The 20,910-nt window shown below is 35.5% G+C and overlaps 1 protein-coding gene across 9 annotated transcripts in view; it reads right to left on the minus strand.

The window, feature by feature from the left end:
- LAMA2 (laminin subunit alpha 2) overlaps positions 1 to 19,307 on the minus strand; it is a 474,492-nt gene extending 455,185 nt beyond the window's left edge. For 5 of the 9 annotated variants that reach the window (XM_087718512.1, XM_087718505.1, XM_087718507.1 and 2 more), the window contains exon 1: positions 19,117 to 19,297. In XM_087718512.1, the coding sequence (XP_087574638.1) occupies positions 19,117 to 19,246 (130 nt within the window). In that variant the 5' untranslated portion in view covers positions 19,247 to 19,297. Of the gene's footprint in view, positions 1 to 19,116 lie in introns of all 9 variants that reach the window. The other 4 variants (XM_087718510.1, XM_087718509.1, XM_087718508.1 and 1 more) reach the window with 2 other exon arrangements.
- Between the last annotated feature and the right edge of the window lie 1,603 nt (positions 19,308 to 20,910).

The following is a 20,910-nucleotide window of genomic DNA, read 5'->3' on the forward strand; positions in this document are numbered from 1 at the left end:
AAAAGAGCAAGAAAATCTCAGGGGAAAATGTGTACTTTTCTACAATCTTGTTTTGGTATTCAAGTTCAATTAAGGCAACCAGGTTCATTCTAAATTAAATGCAGCCATCTTGTTGAGGAGGTGGGTATGAACCACACCTATTCTCAAAAGAAACCCAAGGCCACAGCTGTTGCCGTTTTATTTCAAAACAAGGTTCATAAACAGGTTACACAAAGGCAGTAAAATGTTGGTGCCAAGTAACTATACTCCCCAAAAGATGAAACAAACGAAAAGCTCTAGCAACCAATGTAGTTTAAACAAACTATTTATTGCAGTTAAATTATTCTTCTCACACACATTAAGCAAATTGCTGTTGCTTCAAAAATTGAGGATCATAATAATTTCATCACTATTTTTAGTAGAGATCTTCTACAATTTTGTTCAAAGCATATTGTAAAATAATATGATCTGTACTTCTGTATTCTGTACTAAGAATATCTAGATGGAATTCCAAAGAATGAACTTAAATTAATTGCATTGCGATTCTTAGAGCTCAAAGAAAGATATCAGAACACATATACCAAGGGATATCATAAATATATTTAAAACTGTATAGGTTAAGAAATTACATTTAGAAATCTGAAGTTTGTGGGGGGGGGGGAACAGATTGAAATGCATGGTTAAATAGGATTTTTGTGTAGTTATTTGTTGTTTTAAATGAAGATCAATCAGATTTATGAACCAGAATTGAGTGGACATACAATTTAACAAATTTGTTAAGGATAGAAAAAGAGATTCAATTACCTTTGTTCGCATATCAAACATACCACGTATCACAGGTTCACAATGTTTCCAGTCTCTAGAAATAGAACCAGGTGGCAGATATGGTTTATCTTGTGAGAAGTAGTGTATGTATGTATGTATGTATGTATGTACGTACGTACGTACGTACATACGTACGTACATTTATTTTGGGAATAAATATAGTTTCAACTCTCATTGCCACCAACACTAAATATGGAGTTCTTATATTGCCATTCTCTCTCTCTCTCTCTCTCTCTCTCTCTCTCTCTCTCTCTCTCTCTCTCTCTCTCTCTCTCTCTCTCTCTCTCTCTCTCTCTCTCTCTCTCTCTCTCTCTCTCTCACACACACACACACACACACACACACACACAAACACACACACATAGTAGCATAATTATCTTAGGTATTCAGCAGATATTATATTTTGTCTTCCATTTAGTCAGAACACCAGCTGTTTATAGACAATCAAAACAATTTTTAACAATAACACAGTATGAACAAATAACACTAAATTGTTTCTGTTTAAAGGAACAAAACTCCACATCTAAGTACAGAATGACAGTTCTCTTTATCTCCCCCTCTCCCCCCCCAAAAAAGAGCCACAACAGTCTTTGTCCTTTCTTTCAAGAAGAAAAAAATAATGGAATGGATCCAGTAGCAACATTTCCACTATCATGTCCCATTTTGTATATACTGCAGATACACATGGAATTATTTCTAGCCATTTCTAGCCAAAGTCTGCAGAAATAATTAGACTCTTTTTATATCATATGTGGAGACACCAACAAATAAGGCCTAATTTTATTTCAGTGAAAATAAGTGGTGACATACCAACAATCTCAAAGATTACTAGAACAGTGGCTGAAGAAAAAGAACACTTGAGAGATACAATTAATAGTAATTTATTGTATTATCCAAAAATACACCCAAATCACAGAAGAATTCAAGCTGCATCATCAAATTTCTGAGTGGATGCTGTGTGGTTATACTATAGTGTGTTATGCAAAATCATAACACTGGGGCTCTTTTGTTTTCCACCTGCTTTCTGAATTTTTAAGAAGTTCAGTGCATTCATGTCTGGAAGAGAAACAGATTTCACCTATAGGTAGTAGCAGTAGCAATAGCACTTAGACTTATATACTGTTTCATAGTAATTTACAGCCCTCTCTAAGCAGTTTACAGAGAGAGCATATTTCCCCCAACAATCTGGGTTCTCATTTTACTGACCTCGAAAGGATAGAAGGCTGAGTCAACCTTGAGCCTGGTGTGATTCGAACTGCCAAACTGCTGGCAGCCAGCAGTCAGCAGAAGTAGCCTGCAGTACTGTATTCTAACCACTGTGCCACCATGGCTCTTATGAAGCTTCTTTGGGGGTAGTTTCCAGAATTCAAGGATAACTCATAATTACCCTTGAATTATTGAAGGAAAATAAACTATAGTTTAATATATGGCTTGACAGTCTTCTGAAAATAATGGGTTATTTTAGCTAGCTAGGTTTGACATTTTGGTTTCACAATGGTTTTTTTGCTTTCTTTCATGCTAGCATGAATTGTGAACCCAATGGTTGTGAGCACAATGAGAAAATTAAAGCATTGATACAATTCAAAATGCTGGCTCAAAAATAAATTTAGTCAGAACATTGTTTGGCATCATAAACAATCAGAAATATTTTAGACAATAAATTTACAGTACATGGATTGTACTTAATTGTGTTTAAATCCATGCTCTCTGGGATGTTTTTCATTTATTTTTTGATCTCTTCAGTTTGGGTTTTCCTCTGACTATGGAATGGAAACAATTTATCCTTAATAGAAGGCTGTCAAAGAAAATTATCTTACTGGTTCTATAAGCTGTTTTTAAACATGTTAAATGTGGTATTTTACTAACAACATTGGTCAGATTAGGGCAATTCATAAAGCTTATAAAGTGTATCAAGTAACAAACATCTAATGTATGTTTTAGTAAAAGTTCTCCAAACAACCTGCTTCTTTTTATCCAATAATTGAAACCAGTCATTGGAAAAGCTACGACATGACTACAGAATTGTACTGTTTTCGAACTTCAAATTTAATTAGCAGTTTGAAAATGTTTGAGGCTTTTCAAAGTGGTTTGCAATGTAAATTAAACACATCACTTTGATAAATTATATTAGGCACTTGAAAGAAAATGACAACAAAGAAACAGAATTCTTCTTAAACGAAAGGACTCCATAAGATTCACCGAGAAAACCATAATTCTTTTGATAACCAATTGAAAATAGTTTATAAAGCAATATATCTATACTGTAAGTAGATACATTCATTGTTAGTAATACAATTTATTTTACTTCTTAATAATAAAGCGTTCCTGGATTTGTTTGTAGTTCTTATGCAGTAATTGTCTACCTCTGAACTACAGTTAGCAGCTTCTTAATGAAGCATACTGAAGATATGACTAGAGATGCACAATGTACCATGTATGGTCAGAGGCTACACTAGAATATGTACCCTCAGAATCACTTACAAACTACACATTAACTATAATGTTAATGTGACAGAAAAAGTAAGGTATTAAATACCTGGAAAATCACTGTCTTAATTGTATGTCATTTGTTTATGTCAAATTAAATTTAAACTCCATCCTGGTCACTTGCTGGGAATGAAGCTTTTGGTACACTACTTCAAGACTAAATTATGACTTACGATTACAGATGGACCTTACTCAAAGACCTTTGAGCACATCCAGTATTTAGCATGTTTATGAAGTATATGATGATCCCCCCCCCCTTAAAACAACACTGCCATGGAAAAGGTTGAACTACAAGATTAACTAGTCCAAAAATAGGCAGTGAGTTTTCATTGCTGAAGGAGACTTAGAATTTTAGGGTTTCTCTTCCTACTCTAATACCTTAACCACTGGCTCTTAGTCTTGGTTGTTTTGGGTCTGATTTGGTATTGCTAGTTTATTCTCCAACTCTTCTTTTTTTCTTGGATTCTGATGATGGCATTGATAACATTACCTAGTTGGGTAATGAATATCTGCAAGAAAACAGGTTCAGAGAATACCAAGGACTCCACAGTTCAGTTTTGAGTTACAAATAATCTCTTCCATTAGACTCTAATTCCTATTAGTTTTGGCTTGCTCTTCACCCTTGAATTCTGTCTTGCTTCTTGACTTGGCCTTGTTTGCCCTGTGCCTTCAGCTGTATTTCCATGGCTTCCAACTCATCTCAGACTGCCCAGACTTCATTATGGAAATATGGCAGTAAAAAAGAGGAGCTAGAATGTTCCTTTGTTGACTAGGCAACAACGTTCTTTCCTGCTTCTGGTCTCCTCCACAACTGTGACTTTTGCTGCAATGGGGAAATATTCTTCTTTTGCAACTTGTCTATCAATCTTTTGGCTCTAATCTTAAACATTATATTGTGTGGATATAGCAAACAAACATTATATATAAAAGTTAATACAGTTTCAATCTCTTCAATGTCTAACAATGTAATAATGTTTTATTATTCCCAGTCTTTAAACAATGAAAGCAAAACTTTTTTGGCAGTAGTTAAATATAGAGTAGCACAATATGTTTTTATAATTAAAGATATGTTTGCTGCCTGAAGTTACTTATAAAGTAATAAAAATTGGATAAAAATCTAATCTAATAAATAAATTATTGATTATATTGTCCATCCTATTTTTTTAACCAAATTGAGAATGCAAGGAGTGTGATTATTAATATACAGAATTGTGGTCACAAAAATTAACTTTAGAATTGAGGAAGGGCTGATACTATCCCAATGCAGAACCTTAAAAGTGATTACCTATTTGAGAGGTTTTCTTAGTGAAACATTTGTAAACCTAATCATAGCACAGAAGCAATATTAATTGCAAGCAGCTATGTATGGTAAAAATTGTTTTTCATTTTAAACTAAAACTTGGGTAATACAACTTTCCAGCAGAAGGGAAAAGTCCTGTACTTCTTTTGCAATCGCTTTTATTTTGTTTTTTGCTTTTTTGTGCAGTTACATTTAAGAACAAATCACAAAACTGACAGGAACTAAAAGAGAGTTGTAATAATGGAAGTTGATTTTGGCTGCCCATTTATTATTCTCTGGCATATCAGCAATACTACAGGAAACTATTGTACAGATGAGAATGCATAGTGCTCAGAGAGTTGTAATGTTATCAGATTTCCAGTATCTCATGTACGGTTTTCTCTTACGAAGATGTGTGAGCAGTAATGAAATCCAGATGTATATCTAGGACACTTGTAGAATTATTTAGTATATAATTTCCTGGACAGATTTTATGAGATGAAATTTACAATTTGTTCCTTAGCTTAAAAGAACATTAGGCCCCCAAGGAACGATCCATAAGGTTTGTGTCATTCACTTCTTCATTTCCTTTTTTCAAGGCCTAACATTACTGTTAAGACAACAAAACAGGACTGATAATAAATATGTGTGCAATAAAAGTTAGGACTTGTTCCCCACCTGGCATACTAGGGAGGCATAGTGAAAAAATGAATTAATATTGCCAAGTTTAGGGAATTATTAAAGTTTTTTTTATTTACACATATTAACTATATTATCTATTTTATGTGCAGCCCAATTCCTCTTCAGTCAAACCCAGGAGAACCAAAAGGTTGGAAACCCATGGTGTAAAGGGAAAGGTAATATTCACTGATTTCCTCAACTTTCAGAGTCTTCTTATGACATTTTTCAGAATAGAATAGAATAGAATAGAATAGCAGAGAATAGAATTGAATTGAATTGAACAGAACAGAACAATAGAACAATAGAGTTGGAAGGGACCTTTGAGGTCTTCCAGTCCAACACCTGCTTAGGCAGGAAACCCTAACCATTTCAGACAAATGCTTATCCAATCTTCTTAAAAACTTCCAGTGTTAGAGCATTTACAACTTCTGGAGGCAAGTTTTTCCACTAATTAATTGTTCTAACTGTCAGGAAATTTCTCCTTAGTTCTGGGTTGCTTCTCTCCTTAATTAGTTTCCATCCATTGCTTCATGTCGTGCCCTCAGGTGCTTTGGATAATAGCTTGATTCCTTCTTTGTAGCATCCCCTGAGATACTGGAACACTCCTGTCATGTCATGCCTAGCCCTTCTTTTCACTGAACTAGACATACCCAGTTTCAGCAGCAATTCTTTATATGTTTTAGCCTCTTTGTTGCTCTTCTCTGCACTCTTTCTAGAGTCTCCACCTCTTTTTTACATAGTGGCGACAAAAACTGGATGCTGCCTTACCAAGGCATTATAAAGTGATATTAATTATTCACGTGATCTTGATTCTATCCCACTGTTTATGCAGCCTAGAACTGTGTTGGTTTTTTCAGCAGCTTCAGTACACTAATGGATCATATTTAAATGATTGCCCACTAGGACTCCAAGATCCCTCTCATAGTTACTACTATTGAGCAACATATCACATATACTTTACCTGTACATTTTGTTTTTCTTGCCTAAATGTAGAACCTTACTTTTTTTGCTATTGAACTTCATTTTGTTAGATAGCACCCATGTTCACATCTGTCAAGATCCTTCTGTATCTGAAGCCTATCTTCTTGAGTATTGTCTATTTCTTCTAGATAAAATAATAATAAAAGCAGACACAGGAGACTGCAAATTTAGAAAAATACCGTCTCTTTTTGTACTCCAAGTAGAGAATGTTCCTTGCAACCCTAGATCCAAACCAGAGTTATTCATTGCTAGAAATAATCAAATGTAAAATTTCTCTCTATATATATTCATAGATTTTGATGAGTGCAGGTATGCTGGTCTTGTTGTATTCGGGTATTTTCCCGTGTAAGATTGAAATTGTCTTGGCAACATTTCAGCGAGGTCTCACTCACCATCTTCAGGCTGGTGTTTGAGGCTTAAAGCTTTAACTATCTCTACTCAGTAACTGAGTGATATATTATAGCATTAATTGCTTCCAAAACCATTCCAAAATACTGAATTCGTTCTTCATTCATTTCCTCATAGATTTGCTTGCACATATCATACTGCCTTGATGCAGGTCTTCTATTTGTTGTCCTACAGAATTCTCTGATACAAAGTGGAATTCATGTGTCTTTTAGTTATAGCAAATCATCCAGGTTGTGAAGTAACAAACCTCACTATCATGACACTTCTACTCTCACACTTATCAGTTGACATGAGGTTCATATTGTGAAATACAGTGTTTGTTTCCATCATATACAATTGCTATAATTGAGCACCAATATTTTCTTTTTTGACTCCTCTGTCCATCAAATGTTTCTTTAGAAGTCTGGAATTATTCTTTTAAATTTGGCAAATTTATGATGAACTATTACTTCTGTCCTGCTATTTCTATTAATCCCATTGGGTTTTTAAAGATTAGAATTACAACAGTAAAAACTAATATGTGGTAATAAAATAAAAGAATAAAAAGAAAAATAGAATGGGCAGAAAAGAAAGAAAAAAGAGAATTAGAGAAAGAGAAAGAGAAAAAAATAAAAAATAAGAATGTAGTAAAGAAAAATAATATAAAGAAGTGAATTTTCCCTTCATCACCATAAGTATAAACAATTTCAGTAATTTATCACCTTCTCTTAGAATGCAACAATCTCGTCTTCCCATATACCATCTATTTTCTATTTTAAAAAACCCATAAAGCCTTATAATTTCAATCCTGATGTCTGCAAAAGTCCATTAAGTCTTACAGAGATAACAACCAATCTATTTTAACCTTATTCAAATATACCAACTCTATATTTCTTCCTTTTACTTAAATAATGTCCCAGAACGTGGTTTCTTTTCATTTTTTTCCTTTTCCTTTCTCACAACATTCTTCATTTTTTTTTAAAAAAACAACCTCTTGTTAAGTCCAAAATAGGGTAATTATCCAGGCTATTTTCTTTGAGTTTTTAATCTATATATGTCTTAATTCTTAAGATATCAGTCTTTTTCCATGTAATTTTTGTAGCCTCTCATTTTGAAATTTCTCTTTCAAGGCATTTTTTTAAAAACCACAGTGCATCTATAGAGGGAGATACTACTGAAATTAATTTCTGGGTCCATTGTTCAAAAATATCCTTCAATATCCCCAAAGTAAAAATATTTTGCTTCATTCTGAAATTGTAAGACAAATTTGAGTGTTCTTCACCTTGAATTATAATCTTTAATTTCCTCTAGTTTCCCCTAATGACCATTTTTAGAGCAAGATTGCTATTCCCTTGTCTCCTAGAATTCTGAATCCCCCAGAGACCTTTATCTTCCTGACTCCTCACAAGAAGCAGCTGTCTGGAACAGTTGTGAAAAATCTCATGTCCTGGCCTTTTTTTGAAGGGAAATGATCGACCAGTCAATGTACTCACTGATTCTTTATTACGCCATGGTGGTCAGCTTCACATTTTGCAAAGCAATTTTCAAGTCTGCATTTCTTCTCTGGAAGCCCAATATCATTGTTATTTGCTATGGTGGAGTCATTAATAGTGACTTTGGTTGAGGCGACAGAGATTTCCAGATTGCTGGATATGGTTCTAGGGTACTTTGTGATTTCAGGTTTCCTTTTTATGTTGCAGTTAAAGTGATTTTTTATTGCCTTCCAAGTCTTCTCCATCACAAGACCATGTCTCTCACTGTAGATTGATGAAGCTCCAGAGCTTTAGAAATGATTTTGTAACCTTTTCCAGACTGATAGGCATGTATAACCTTTTACACAGGTCTTCAATTATTTCATTTGAATAGGGCATGATGTGCCTTTAGAATCTGCATAATGAGACCTTCCCTCAAGATCTTCAGTGATGGGAGCCAAAATCTGTGAAATGTGTATATGGTAGGACTGGCCCAAATCAGCCTTCATTATTTAATGAAGTATTTCTACAATAGCCCCTTGTTATCCCTTTAACTGACTTGACTGAAATAAGGGAGTGATTTACTTTCTTACACTTGCATGTGTAAGAGTGAGTTGTGAGTTGTGAGTTGTGAGTTGTGAGTTGTGAGTTGTGAGTTGTGAGTTGTTGGTTGTTTATGAAATAAAGAACTAGCACATACTTTGATGTAATTTAATTCCTCAGACTTCCTTTAGGACACAGATGAAATTTTGATTATATTGTCAAAGATATATAAAAATTCAGAAAGTGCATAAAATGCAAGTACTTTTTAACAGAACTATATATAGCCGTGATGGCAAACCTATGGCACACATGTCGGAAGTGGCATGCAGAGCCATGTCCCCAGGCACGTAAGCCATTACCCATTGCTGTTCCAGGTTCCGGCGTGCTGGCCAGATGGTCTTCACATGCAAATGAGGACCAGAAACTAGAAGAGCAGTCACCCAGTGTGCATGCACACACCGTGAAGACGATCTTCAGGTTTCAGGTATGCATATGCACACTGGCCAGCTGGTCTTCACACGTGCATGCACACCAGAAACTGGAAGACCAGGTGGCTGGCCAGTGCACATGTGCATACCGGAAACCAGAAGATCACCATCGGGCAGCTGTTCCTCCAGTTTTCATCACGTTTGCGCGCTCCCGTTTCAGCACTGAACCTTCAGCTGAAAAGGTTCGCCAACACTGATATATAGTAACTACCTGTGACCCGTCAAAACCGCGCTCGACTAAACCGCGCCCGATTAAACCGCGTCGCTGACGTCATCAACAGGGTGACAACAGCCAGCACGGAGAAAGAAGGGCACTTTAAATAGCGCTTTGAAAGCAAGCCGATTCAACTTAAGGTAAGGGTTAGGGTTAGCTTTAGGGTTAGCTTTAGGGTTAGCTTTAGGGTTAGGTTAAAGGTTAGGGTTAGGTTTAGGGTTAGGTTAAGGGTTAGGGTTAGGGTTAGGGTTAGGGTTAGGGTTAGGTTAAGGGTTAGGTTTAGGGTTAGGTTTAGGGTTAGGTTAAGGGTTAGGGTTAGGGTTAGGGTTAGGATTAGGTTTAGGTTTAGGGGGGTTAGGTTTAGGTTTAGGGGTTAATATTAGGTTTAGGGTTTACAGCGTGCTTCTGTCTCCGCGCTGTTGTCGCCCTGTTGATGACATCAGTGACGCGGTTTAGTCGGGCGCGGTTTAGTTGAACACGGTTTTGTGGTGGAACCCTAACTACCCAGTGGTAAACATGGATATATCTATTGATTATATTGTTTAGGAAATACATCTTTGTATCGGTTACCAAAGATATCCTAGCAAGATTTATAGAGTTTTATATTTTCAAATTGCTACAATTTCATACATTTTCCAAAATATCCTAAAGGCCTGAGATTCTGCTTCTTGTAGGAAAAGAAGTAGAGATACTAAGAAACTGTATATGTGGCATTCTTACTATGGTTGGTAAATGGTATTTATTTTTGCAGTCAGCGTGGCAAGTTTTTAATGATACAGAATGCTGCTGAATACTGCTAATGTTTAATGTTAAACACAAAAAGACAAAATATATTCAAACATTTATTGATATATTAATCAAATTTATAAGATCACCCAATTTGTAACAGCTTTAGATAGTGTAGAAATTTTAAAAAATGCCCAGTACAATTAAAGAAAAAAAGAAGGTGAAAATGTGGGGATTAATGCACTGAATATATTAATAAAATTCCTTCGGAAGGCACATGCTCTCCTAACCCAGTGCCTCAGGAAACAGCTAGGTCTTCAAATCTGCTTAAAGGCCAGAGGGCCAAGTAATGAGATATAACCTAAGGACATGATGAGCATTTTTATTCCTTAGAGTTTTCAAACCAGATGTTCACAAGGTCCAGCTGACATTATTCATTTTAGCCAGCAAGCCTTGCTGATGATTCATGATAATTCACAAAAGCATTGCATTCTTTTTTCAAGATTACCTTATTTCAATGCAATGTTTTAGAACAGCATGTTTTGTTAAAACTTTAAATTAGTAAAAGGGGAAAGATATAGTAGATGAATCTTATCCACAAACCAATTTCAAATTAAGCAAAAACACTACATCCAAATACTAAGAGAGAATTGCAAAGAAATTGCTGCAAAATGTATTGTTCTGGTAGTCATATATTGCTGTCAGTTGATAGTCTTCACATTTCTCTAGTGATGTGGCTGTTATGCATTACAGGACAAATGCTCAATAATCTTTCTAATACTTTTATTCAAGTGTTTTGATTACCATATCATACCCATGATAAATTAGTTTTATTTTGTGTACTGTTGTTTTAGGGTGTTATGGTTTCCCCAGTAGCGATTTACTATGTTCTACTGAGCTGTTTTGCTGGTTCATTTTTCTTGTAAATGTCACAATGGATTAGGTAACATCTGATGCAAATCTAACTAGTTCAGAACCTCTTGATAAATGCGGGAAATAATCTCCATTATTAGGAATTCCACTTTTAACATCAATACTTTTTAATTATATCTTAATGTCAGTACTTTTTAACAGACTGTAAAAAGTAATGTGTATTGCTGGTCTTTGACTGTAATAAAGATTTATACTACTATACTCCATTATTAAGAAAGTTAATAGAACTATGTTGAGACCCTTGCCATACATCTCTCACACCCGGCACTTGCCAAGCTTCCCTCAGAGCTTTACACTCCCTACAGCAACCCCTTGCCCACTTGCCTGCCAACCTGCGTGCAAGCCATCTGGGATTTCAAACTTCCTGCTAACTTCCCCATTGGTTGTGGGAAACCAAGGGTGTTGCCCCCACTAATGGTGTTGGTATTTGGTTAAAGATAGCAATGATGGAACTGCAGAATTGCTGTTGGTAAGTGATGCGTTTATGAGCTGATCGCTTAGCCCCAGAAATTCCAATCCAAATTGCTGTCATATTTTAAAGAATATCTGTACTGTCTACTCTATTAAATTATTAACAATAACAGAATTTCAACTAAGAAGCAAACAACTTTATTTTTAGGCTTTAATTTGTAGTTTTTGTTTTCTCTAGATATTCAAGCATTGTTCTGAACTATATGGAGATTGTTGACTATATTAATGAAAACACTTAGCCATTCATTACACACACTCACATTTCATAAATGCTATGCTTACTGCCAGAATGAGTCTTTGAGTCAGAGACTAATGTCATTATAATGCCTATAGCGGCTATTGCAATAATCATCCAATGAAATATTGTGAAACATTATCATGAATTACAAACACATTTTAAACATCTCCAGCTCAAGTACTGCTCCTATATCCAGTTCTATTGCAAGCTGGCAGTCTAATAGTACCACCTTAGGTAGGTAGGTTAAAATGGCCAATTGCCTTTAGCTTCACAATTTTGTTATTGTTGTTTTTCTGTAGATGAAGGAGGAAAAAACCTTTGCATATCAGCAGAAAAATGCTCATTATATAATATTCTTTGTATGGATGTCCTGTCCATTAATGCCACAGATTCTGCATAGGTGTATTGCATGATAAAGCCTTACAATTAAGTTGTAAATTTCTTAACTTCTAATTTGATCCATGCGTTAGATGATGCATGCAACTGTGTATATGTATTATACTGTATATAGGAGGAAATATCATTCAATTGCAAAAGAACCTGAAATTTTAATTTGCATTACCAGAGGCAGCCTAAAACCTTTTAGGTGAATTAAAGTGTTGAAATCATGAAAAAGGTCACTTTATTTAACCCATTCTCTCTTGGTTAAAAAAGTTTATTCAGTGGATACTAAATGACATACTACCCTTTTGCAAATCATTGATATTTACTGTTGGTGATCATTGTGTTTTCAAATGTAATTGCCATTTCATTTATGTTGTGTTGTTTTAAAATCCAATATGTTAAAATCTGTATACATCAAATTAGTTCCAGAACTTATTGTTCTTCAAGAATATTGATTCCACATGACTTTAACCAATCTTCTTTGATCTCTGGTACACAGAGAAATTATTGCCTTAAATTTCAAAAATGCATTGTGAACAAATGTCAGTGTATCATTGTCACTAAAACATTGTATTGTTCTAAACACAAGTTGTCACTTTGATATACAATGTGTCAATTTTTTAAAAATAACCCAGAATATAAGATGTAGGCCAACTGGTTAAATATCACAAATAAGTGTTTTATCTGACCATGATAAGAGATACACCAAAAGCTTCTCCAATATCAGCTCACATAGCCACTATTGTGTTCAGACAGAAACACCAGATCTGGAAAGCGACCAATGTCACATCATGGTTGTCATGATGGCCATGAGTTCTCAAGCCACTTCAGATCCCCATTCCTAAGGAGACAGATTGAAGTCCCTCAGAATAAATTCCCAATCACCATGAGTCAAATTATGCAAATCCATTTTTTTGTTATAGAAAGTTCTAAGGCTAGAAACAGAAACAATTTTTCTCAGAGTGGCCTGCAAGTCCAATTTTTACTTTTATTTTTAACTAAGAGAGAAAAGTGCAACTCAAATTGGCTGTTTGCATCAAATTTTAATGACCGAATCTCAGATTATGTGGAGAATAGTAGCAGCTAGGCTACTATTTACAGATTGCCCATCTTGCACCAACCTGTATTTATTATATAATAGGGAAGCAGAAGTAGGCCACCTTAATACCTCTCCTATTAGCCACTAAGGGGAAATACAAAGTGTGCAGTTTTAAGTTAAAGCTAATAAGAACATGACTAGATTTGCGAAAGAGGTATTTCCAACAAATATATTACCAACCTTGCACCAAGCAAGATTTTCCTACCAGAAATCATTGTCCTCTTTTGAAAATGAAAACTGTGTTCACAGTCATGGGCACAGGTCATATTGTGTTCAGTGAGTGTCCTCATCATTAAATATGAACAAAAGTATTACTCAAATATTTACTCAAAGTAGTACATATTAATTATACAAAATACAATATAAACAAAATGCACACCGCAAGATTAAAACCTCAGTTTTTTTTTAAAAAATCAGCATAATTCTACCATTTCTATTTAATCAAATACTCCTTAGCAATATGAAAACCAAAGATTTCAAACATAATAATGTAACATTTTGAAATGTAAAATGTAATATACATTTTACATTTAGATGCCTAAATGTCTTGTATTACGATTTTAATTTTGAACAGGTGGCTCACAGTTGGACACCAAGTTCTTTTAAAAATTCACAAAAATAACCTGCCATATATTTAACTTTATAGATCAGGATGTCACAAACAAAGTTTGAATCCAAAACACTAAAACATAAATTATTATCAAACTCTGAATATTTGAACTGATTATTCTTATTTCAAAACTGCAATAGGCAATATTTCAAACTTAAAATAATGTTAAATTTAGGAAGCATGCCATAACTTAATGTGAAATATCAATTGTTTTAAGTCAGTGAACTACATTATGTATTTTCTCCACTCCCACAACCTTCATTCCAATACTCTGGAGGAGGCAACAAAATGTACCACATGTTTTGTTCTATATCTTTGGGGTATGTGTTATTTTTGCTTCTGCAGAAAACTGATACAGAACACACACACACACACACACTCGAAAAAGATCTAAAAATGCAATGCTCCACAATATTATTTTTCTTAAGCCAACCTGATATAATCTAAAAGTTTTCTAAGTGTGGGCAGGGGAGAATATTTCAGTCAACAAAAGAATAAATAGCACATGAAGCAATGACCTAAATACTAAATTAATTCCAGATTTTTGACCACAGATGTCTCTAAACAACTTTAAAAGTTGAATTACAGATTAGTGTATTGTCTGAGATGCAAGATGTGCTGGAATTCTGTATTTTAATGACCATCCAGAAATCCTGTAAAAGTCTTAACGATATAATGACCAAAATGCCGAAAAGATGGTTCCATGCTATATATATATATACCAATATATCTTAAAGTGTCATTTCACACTATGATAGGTTTATTATATAATATATTCTTTGGTATGGATTAATGTCTCCCCACTGAAAAAAGCACAGTAACTATTACACTAGGTTTTGAACGCATGATAAGAATTTGAGAAGCTTTCCCCAGCCTACTGAGCTCAGATGTTTTACAGTCATAAATATAGTATTAGAAACTAGCATAGTAGCTAAGAAGTAGCTAAGAAGTCTGGATGTTGTCATTTAACATAACTTAGTGCACTTGCTTGAGAATTGGTGGATTAAGCCTCAGGAAAAGGCTATATTACAGTTGTGTTCTGCGTTGCTTTTTTTACGATCAGTTTTCTACCGAAATAGAAAATAAAAATATACAGGCACAAGCATAAATTTAAAAATATATAGTAAGAATGGAATCTGTATTGTTAAGCAATTTAATACCTAGAAAACATGATGTTTATTAAGCACTAATAAATGTAATAAATAGAAAATAGAATATAAACATTATATTGTCTGGGTTTGTGTAATTGCTTAACAGTACATATTACACCTCTTTTTTCCAACCACTTGTAAAATAAAGTCCATGTGATAATATTTTGTGTCTTCTTTATTTAATCTTCAGTGTAGGTCTGTCCATTTCTGCACAATCTAATATCTTCCTAATTATCTCTTCATCTCGCGGTGTTTATTCATTTTTCCAACATTGTGCAAATATAATCCTCACTGCTGTTAAGATGTGCAATATTAAATATATACTTTGCTTCTCGTGTTTTTCTGATATTATATCTAATAAAAACAATTCAGGTTTAAAATCTACATGTTTTCCTATCATCTTTTCTAACCACTTATGTATTTTCCCCCAAATTTTTGCTTTAACACAAGTCCACCACATATAATAATATGTGCCCCTTTTTTTGGTTAGATTTCCAACATTTGCTTGGCATATTTTTAAACATTTTAGCTAACCTAGCAAGTTATAAGTGCCATCTATAAAACATTTTATATAATTTTTCTTTATAAGAAGTTGTCATTGTCAATTTATAGTTCCTTTCCCATACATTTTGCCATTTCTCTAGTTCTATATTATAAACAAAGTTTTTTACCCACTGTGTCATTGTGTCTTTTACTTGTTCGTCCTCTATTTTCCAGTTTAATAAAAAAAATAATATCTTTTCCTAATTAATTTTTCATCAGAGTTCAACAATATCTTATCAAAGACTGTACTTTATAAAAGCCATACTTTTTCATGTCTTTATAATATCTAGAATGCATTTGCAATTGAGGCCACCATGATAATATAATGCTTTGGTCTTCAACCTCTTGCTTTGATTTTAATTTCCCTTTAGTATCCAAAATATCTTTATGTGTCACAATTTTTTCTAACTTCACTAGACCTGGGTATGTAAAGGCTTCCATCATTGAGATTCGTTCTTGGATTTTTGAATAAATATTATGGGTGTTCTTTCCCCCATGTGGAGAATGGGGGATTTGGATTACTAGACTGGCTTTTATATTACCAAGCATGTATAATAACATGGTTAAAAGAATGGATAACTCTCAGACATAAAAGACTGTTATATTTAGAAGGACATGATTTATGACTAGGATTACATGCCTTCTTATGGTATGAGAAGAATAAAATTCACAGATACTTTCAAAATCACTATGTAAGAAACTCACTATTATCTTTACTTGTTCTAAGAGTGAGAGAATAATGAACAATTGGAAGAAATGTTGAGATTTTATGGGAGCAGGACTTTAGAAAAACTTATTTTGCACTGAAACTTTAAAAAGTTTCAGAATACTAGCTAACTTGAAGGTGAGATAGAACCTTTGTTTCTTTCAGTATTTATTCATGGAATATCTATCTATTCATGGAATCTTCACAGAAGTTCATCCTATAATAGAAACACGATGCCCTGTGGACACCAAGACTCAAGGAGTGGGAAAGGATACAACGCTACCAGGAAACAATTAAAAATACTAACGATTTATTATTTAGATTCACTAAATGATAGAAGGTGTTCTAATATCTCCCTCTGTCCTACTCAGCCTCCAGGAAATCCCTTAAAGATTGGCCTTCTTGCAATTACCTCTTTTAATTTTCTTTCTTTGGGGGGGGGCGCTTCAAGTCAGTCTTGACTTCTGGCCTAGGCAACTTTTCTTGACAACTTTTCTCAGAAGTGCTTTGCCATTCTTTCTATAGCTGAAAGTGGGACAGGGAGTGGGTCAGTGTCATCTAGATGGGTCTAAAGCTGTACGGGTTTATCAGGGACCTTGGAACAGGTAGTGCTTCTCAGCCAAATCTATAAGGTAGGGGTCATTGTATGAAAGTAGAATAAATGTTTTCTGTTATTAGCTCTGTCTCCTACAGAGACAGAGAGAAGAAAGTAGATTACACACAATAAACAAAAATCAATATTAGATCGGTAACAATGATCTCCCATGATTAGTTATTTTCATCACTACTCATATGACTTATATGCAAAACATTGAAATGTTATACCCTGTAACATATACCATAGCTGAATTGTATATCCATTAGGAGGCCACTTCCATACCCACATAGAAGTTTTATTTAGAATTATATGGATTGTGTATTTATGTTTACTTCTCTTCTGTCATGTTCTCATCATATCACTAAATAATAATAAATAACCATGCAACATACAGTAAATAGGAAAACAGCAATCATTTCAGAATAAGAAAATGAGAAGGTACAGAAGACACATAGCTAATACTATGCCAATGTTCAGTTAGTATCTCCAGTATCTCCGTTTTTTATATTACAGATATGGCAAGTGGGATATGATGGTCACTGATAAATAAGTATGCTTACATAGATCTATGGATCTCTATCTATCAATCATCTATCTATCTGATCTTGTTCTCTTTCTTCAAATCATACAGCTCTACATTAAAATAGATAATTAAAATGTAGTTAAAATTAATCTATTAACTTATGTTGGCTTGCAAACTTCTACTTTCCAGTTCTTCATTTCCCTCCCTCCCCCAATCCTGCTGTTTGTCCTATGTCCCCACCACCACCACACACACACTGATGAAATTGAGACTGTAAACTCATTGTGGCCAGGACCTCTCCTCCTTTAAAGTGCCATGTACAATGATCTATAAATAACAGCATCAGCACTATGAGAGGTGACAAAAACGTCTAAGTATTTCTATGGCTGAAAATTACTCCTTGTCTGAAGCTTAAATGTCAGCAGTACTGAATATATGTTTCAATGATTTTTAATGTGCTATTTAAAAATACTTACTGTTCCTGTTTTCCAGTGATTCAATTTCCAAATGCAGCCCCTATGTCTGAAGAATACCTTCTCCCCATATTCTATATTAGTTTAAATTATATTAAGATATATGCAGCCCAAATCCTTTGCAACTTTAGTTCCAATTAATTTCCACTGATTTCAATTGTACTTATCCCCAAGTACATTTGTAAAAAGCTTCAGCTATAATCAAATAATCTTCTATGAGTTAAAATTCGTATTAGAAAACCAATTGCTTGAGGGTTTGAAAAAGGATAATACATCACAACTATTTAATCCTCTCACCAAAAATGTGAGATGGGCAGAAAAATCCCTAGATACTGGAAGTTTTTGATTACTTTGAGATTACTACAAAAAATTCACAGGTCTTTATTATTCAAGCTATTTTAATTAAGTTTCCCCATCCCAAGAAGCCTTACCACAATCATTTTAGTGCAGTGAAACTTCATATCAAGCTGCACATATCTTATATCATTCTTGAACTGTTTTTCTGCATCTCAAATGGTTTTCTCCTTTTTTATTGATTATATTGCCATATCCACAATAAAATCAAATAATACAATGTGATTATATTATTATAAAGGTAATAACCGATGAAGATTTGTTTTGTTTCCCATTCATTGACTGCCACACCTTGGAATTACCATCGTCAAATTAGCCTGAATTTGACTGAAATCCATTTGGAAAGAAGTTTATAGGTATATATACATAGTGTATATATACTGGACAAAGTCTAAACTTGTTTCTATAGAAATATTCCATAATTACCAAGTTCTCATACCATTATTATTAGTATTATTATTGCAGGCATTAGCATTCAAAATCCTTCTTAACGGATCTAGGTTGGTACCTCAAAGCAGCTTGCAATAATTAATGTAGAGAGGGAGTTCTATTTGCCAAATCTCCAGTTCTTTGCAAATTGTATTTTGTTCTCAGACAGGCCCAAGAGGACATTTCTTTCAGAAATCACATTTCCCCTAAAAACCAAACCAGAGAAAACTGCCATCATTCTTCCCATAGATGCAAGTTGGAAGCCCAGCTTCCTCCAAGGCAAAACTTGGTCCCTATTTAGACCGCACTCTGATGCTTCTTGGAGGAAGGGGTATGTCACCACTTATCTTCACGGGAAAGAAAGATGCAGAGCCCAACAGGGGGAAGAATAGCAGAAGGAAAGAAAGCAAAGTTGGGGAGAGCAAGGCTCAGCAAAAGTGTGTTGTTTTATTTTGGGATGTTGTTTTTTTTTTGCCAGAAGCCCCTCGGAGATGCACTATTCTTTTACCGAACAATTTCTGCGCCGCCAAATCTTACTGTACCTCGTTGTTGCGGCGCTGCTTGTTGCTGCTGCGGGCGCTGCTGCGACCGTCGGGGCTGCCCAAGTAAAGAACCGCACCGGCTCAGGGCGACTGCGAGGAGCAAGAGGGGAAGCCAAGGCGCTCGCCCCATAGCGGTCAACTTCGTGCTTTCTCGCTCCGATTCGGCGCTCCCGGCGAGCGCAAGGAGTGTGATGGGAGGCAGACACCGCGCCTCTGAGGAAAAGTGGAGGAGGAGGCGAAGCCCTGGCTGTCACCCGGGAGGGGACCGCGGAGGGACACGCCCCTGTCGCCCTCGCCGCCGCTACTTTTGCTCTCGGCTTCCATGGGGGCTGAGGAGTCACAAGACAATGAACAATCGGCAAAGTCTTCCAAAGAGGGAGGCTTAGCGCGCATTAACGGGGGGAAGGGGCAGCGTGGGAGGGGGTGCTTGGCCGTGCATTGGGGATAAAAGAGCAACTGCTCTGTCTCGCCTACAAGAGCGAGGATGGGAGTCTTTCCAAGCAAGCCACAACAAACAGCAGAAGAGTCTTGAAACTCGGGCGCTCTTAATGGTCGATCTTGAAGAGCTGGAAGGCGTTTCGTTACATCGCCCCCAAACTCATCGTTGGGAGCGGTGTAGCCGCTGAATACATGAGAAGCTTTGGGCAAAGTTATTTGAGTTTTAAAACGCATTCGCGCTTCTCTTGGGAGTTGCGAGTCAGGTAAACCAGAAGAGAAAATTGGGGCAGAGAAATTCTCTTGTGCTCTTGCAACCGTCCAGCTTCAGTTTCTTGAACAGATTATAGCAATTCAACTAAAACTGGATTAGATGAGAATAAAATAAGCTACATTTTGAGCTGAAGCCCACTTCTCCAAGTTTGTGGACACTTACAGAAATTGTAATCCATGATTTCTTGCATTCAAGTATTGCCCAGGTGATACCTTGTTTAGCTTCTTCAGGATAAGCCAAGTACATATGGATGCAGATACCTGCATCCATATGAGCAATTTTGGTATTTGGAGGTCCTCCTCAACTTATGGTTTCTGTGGAATCATGAAGGCCATGACTAGGGGAGCTTTTGCCTTGCTTTGACCGATGCACCTATTGCATCTTTACCTGGTCCAGGAGAACCCAGTGAGTTCACTCAAACTGAATTGCAGAACATATGACTTCAGCAACAGAGTGGTCAATGCCTGGAATGCACTACCTGACTCTGTTGTATCCTCAAACCTCCATAGCTTTAACCTTAAACTGTCTACTACTGACCTCACCACATTCCTAAGAGGTGAATAGGGGTGTGCATAAGCGCACCAGTGTGCCTAACATTCCTGTCCTACTGTCCCCATTTATTTGTACCCATTTCCTGTGTTCTTATTCATGTTTATTCTTATTCCTGTTATCTTGTGCATGAGTGACAAAATAAATAAATAAATAAATACATACATACATACATACATACATACATACATACATACATACATACATACATACATACAGTCCCTCATACTCTTACAACCATCTTCATAGGCCACTGCCATGTACTTTACTTGTGGCGAGACTAGCTAGAAATTTCAATAAGACCCAAATGTGATGACCTATGTCTTAACTAGTTCCTGATGCTGGCAGAATATTTGTAGTTAAAGCACTAGACTAGGCTGAAAACCAGGAGATTGTGTATTCTAGTCCTGCTACAGGCATGAAAAATTGGCTGGGCAACATTGGGTCAGTCATTATCAACCAATCCAACTGACAGGGTTGTTTCAGTGGGAGAAATAGAAAAAGGAGTATTATATATGTTTAGCACCTTTGGATTA

Source organism: Thamnophis sirtalis, unplaced genomic scaffold (genome assembly GCF_051295495.1).
Source record: "Thamnophis sirtalis isolate CommonGarterSnake01/CBP01778 unplaced genomic scaffold, rThaSir2_p1.2 scaffold_6, whole genome shotgun sequence".
Classification (NCBI taxonomy): Eukaryota; Metazoa; Chordata; class Lepidosauria; order Squamata; family Natricidae; genus Thamnophis; species Thamnophis sirtalis.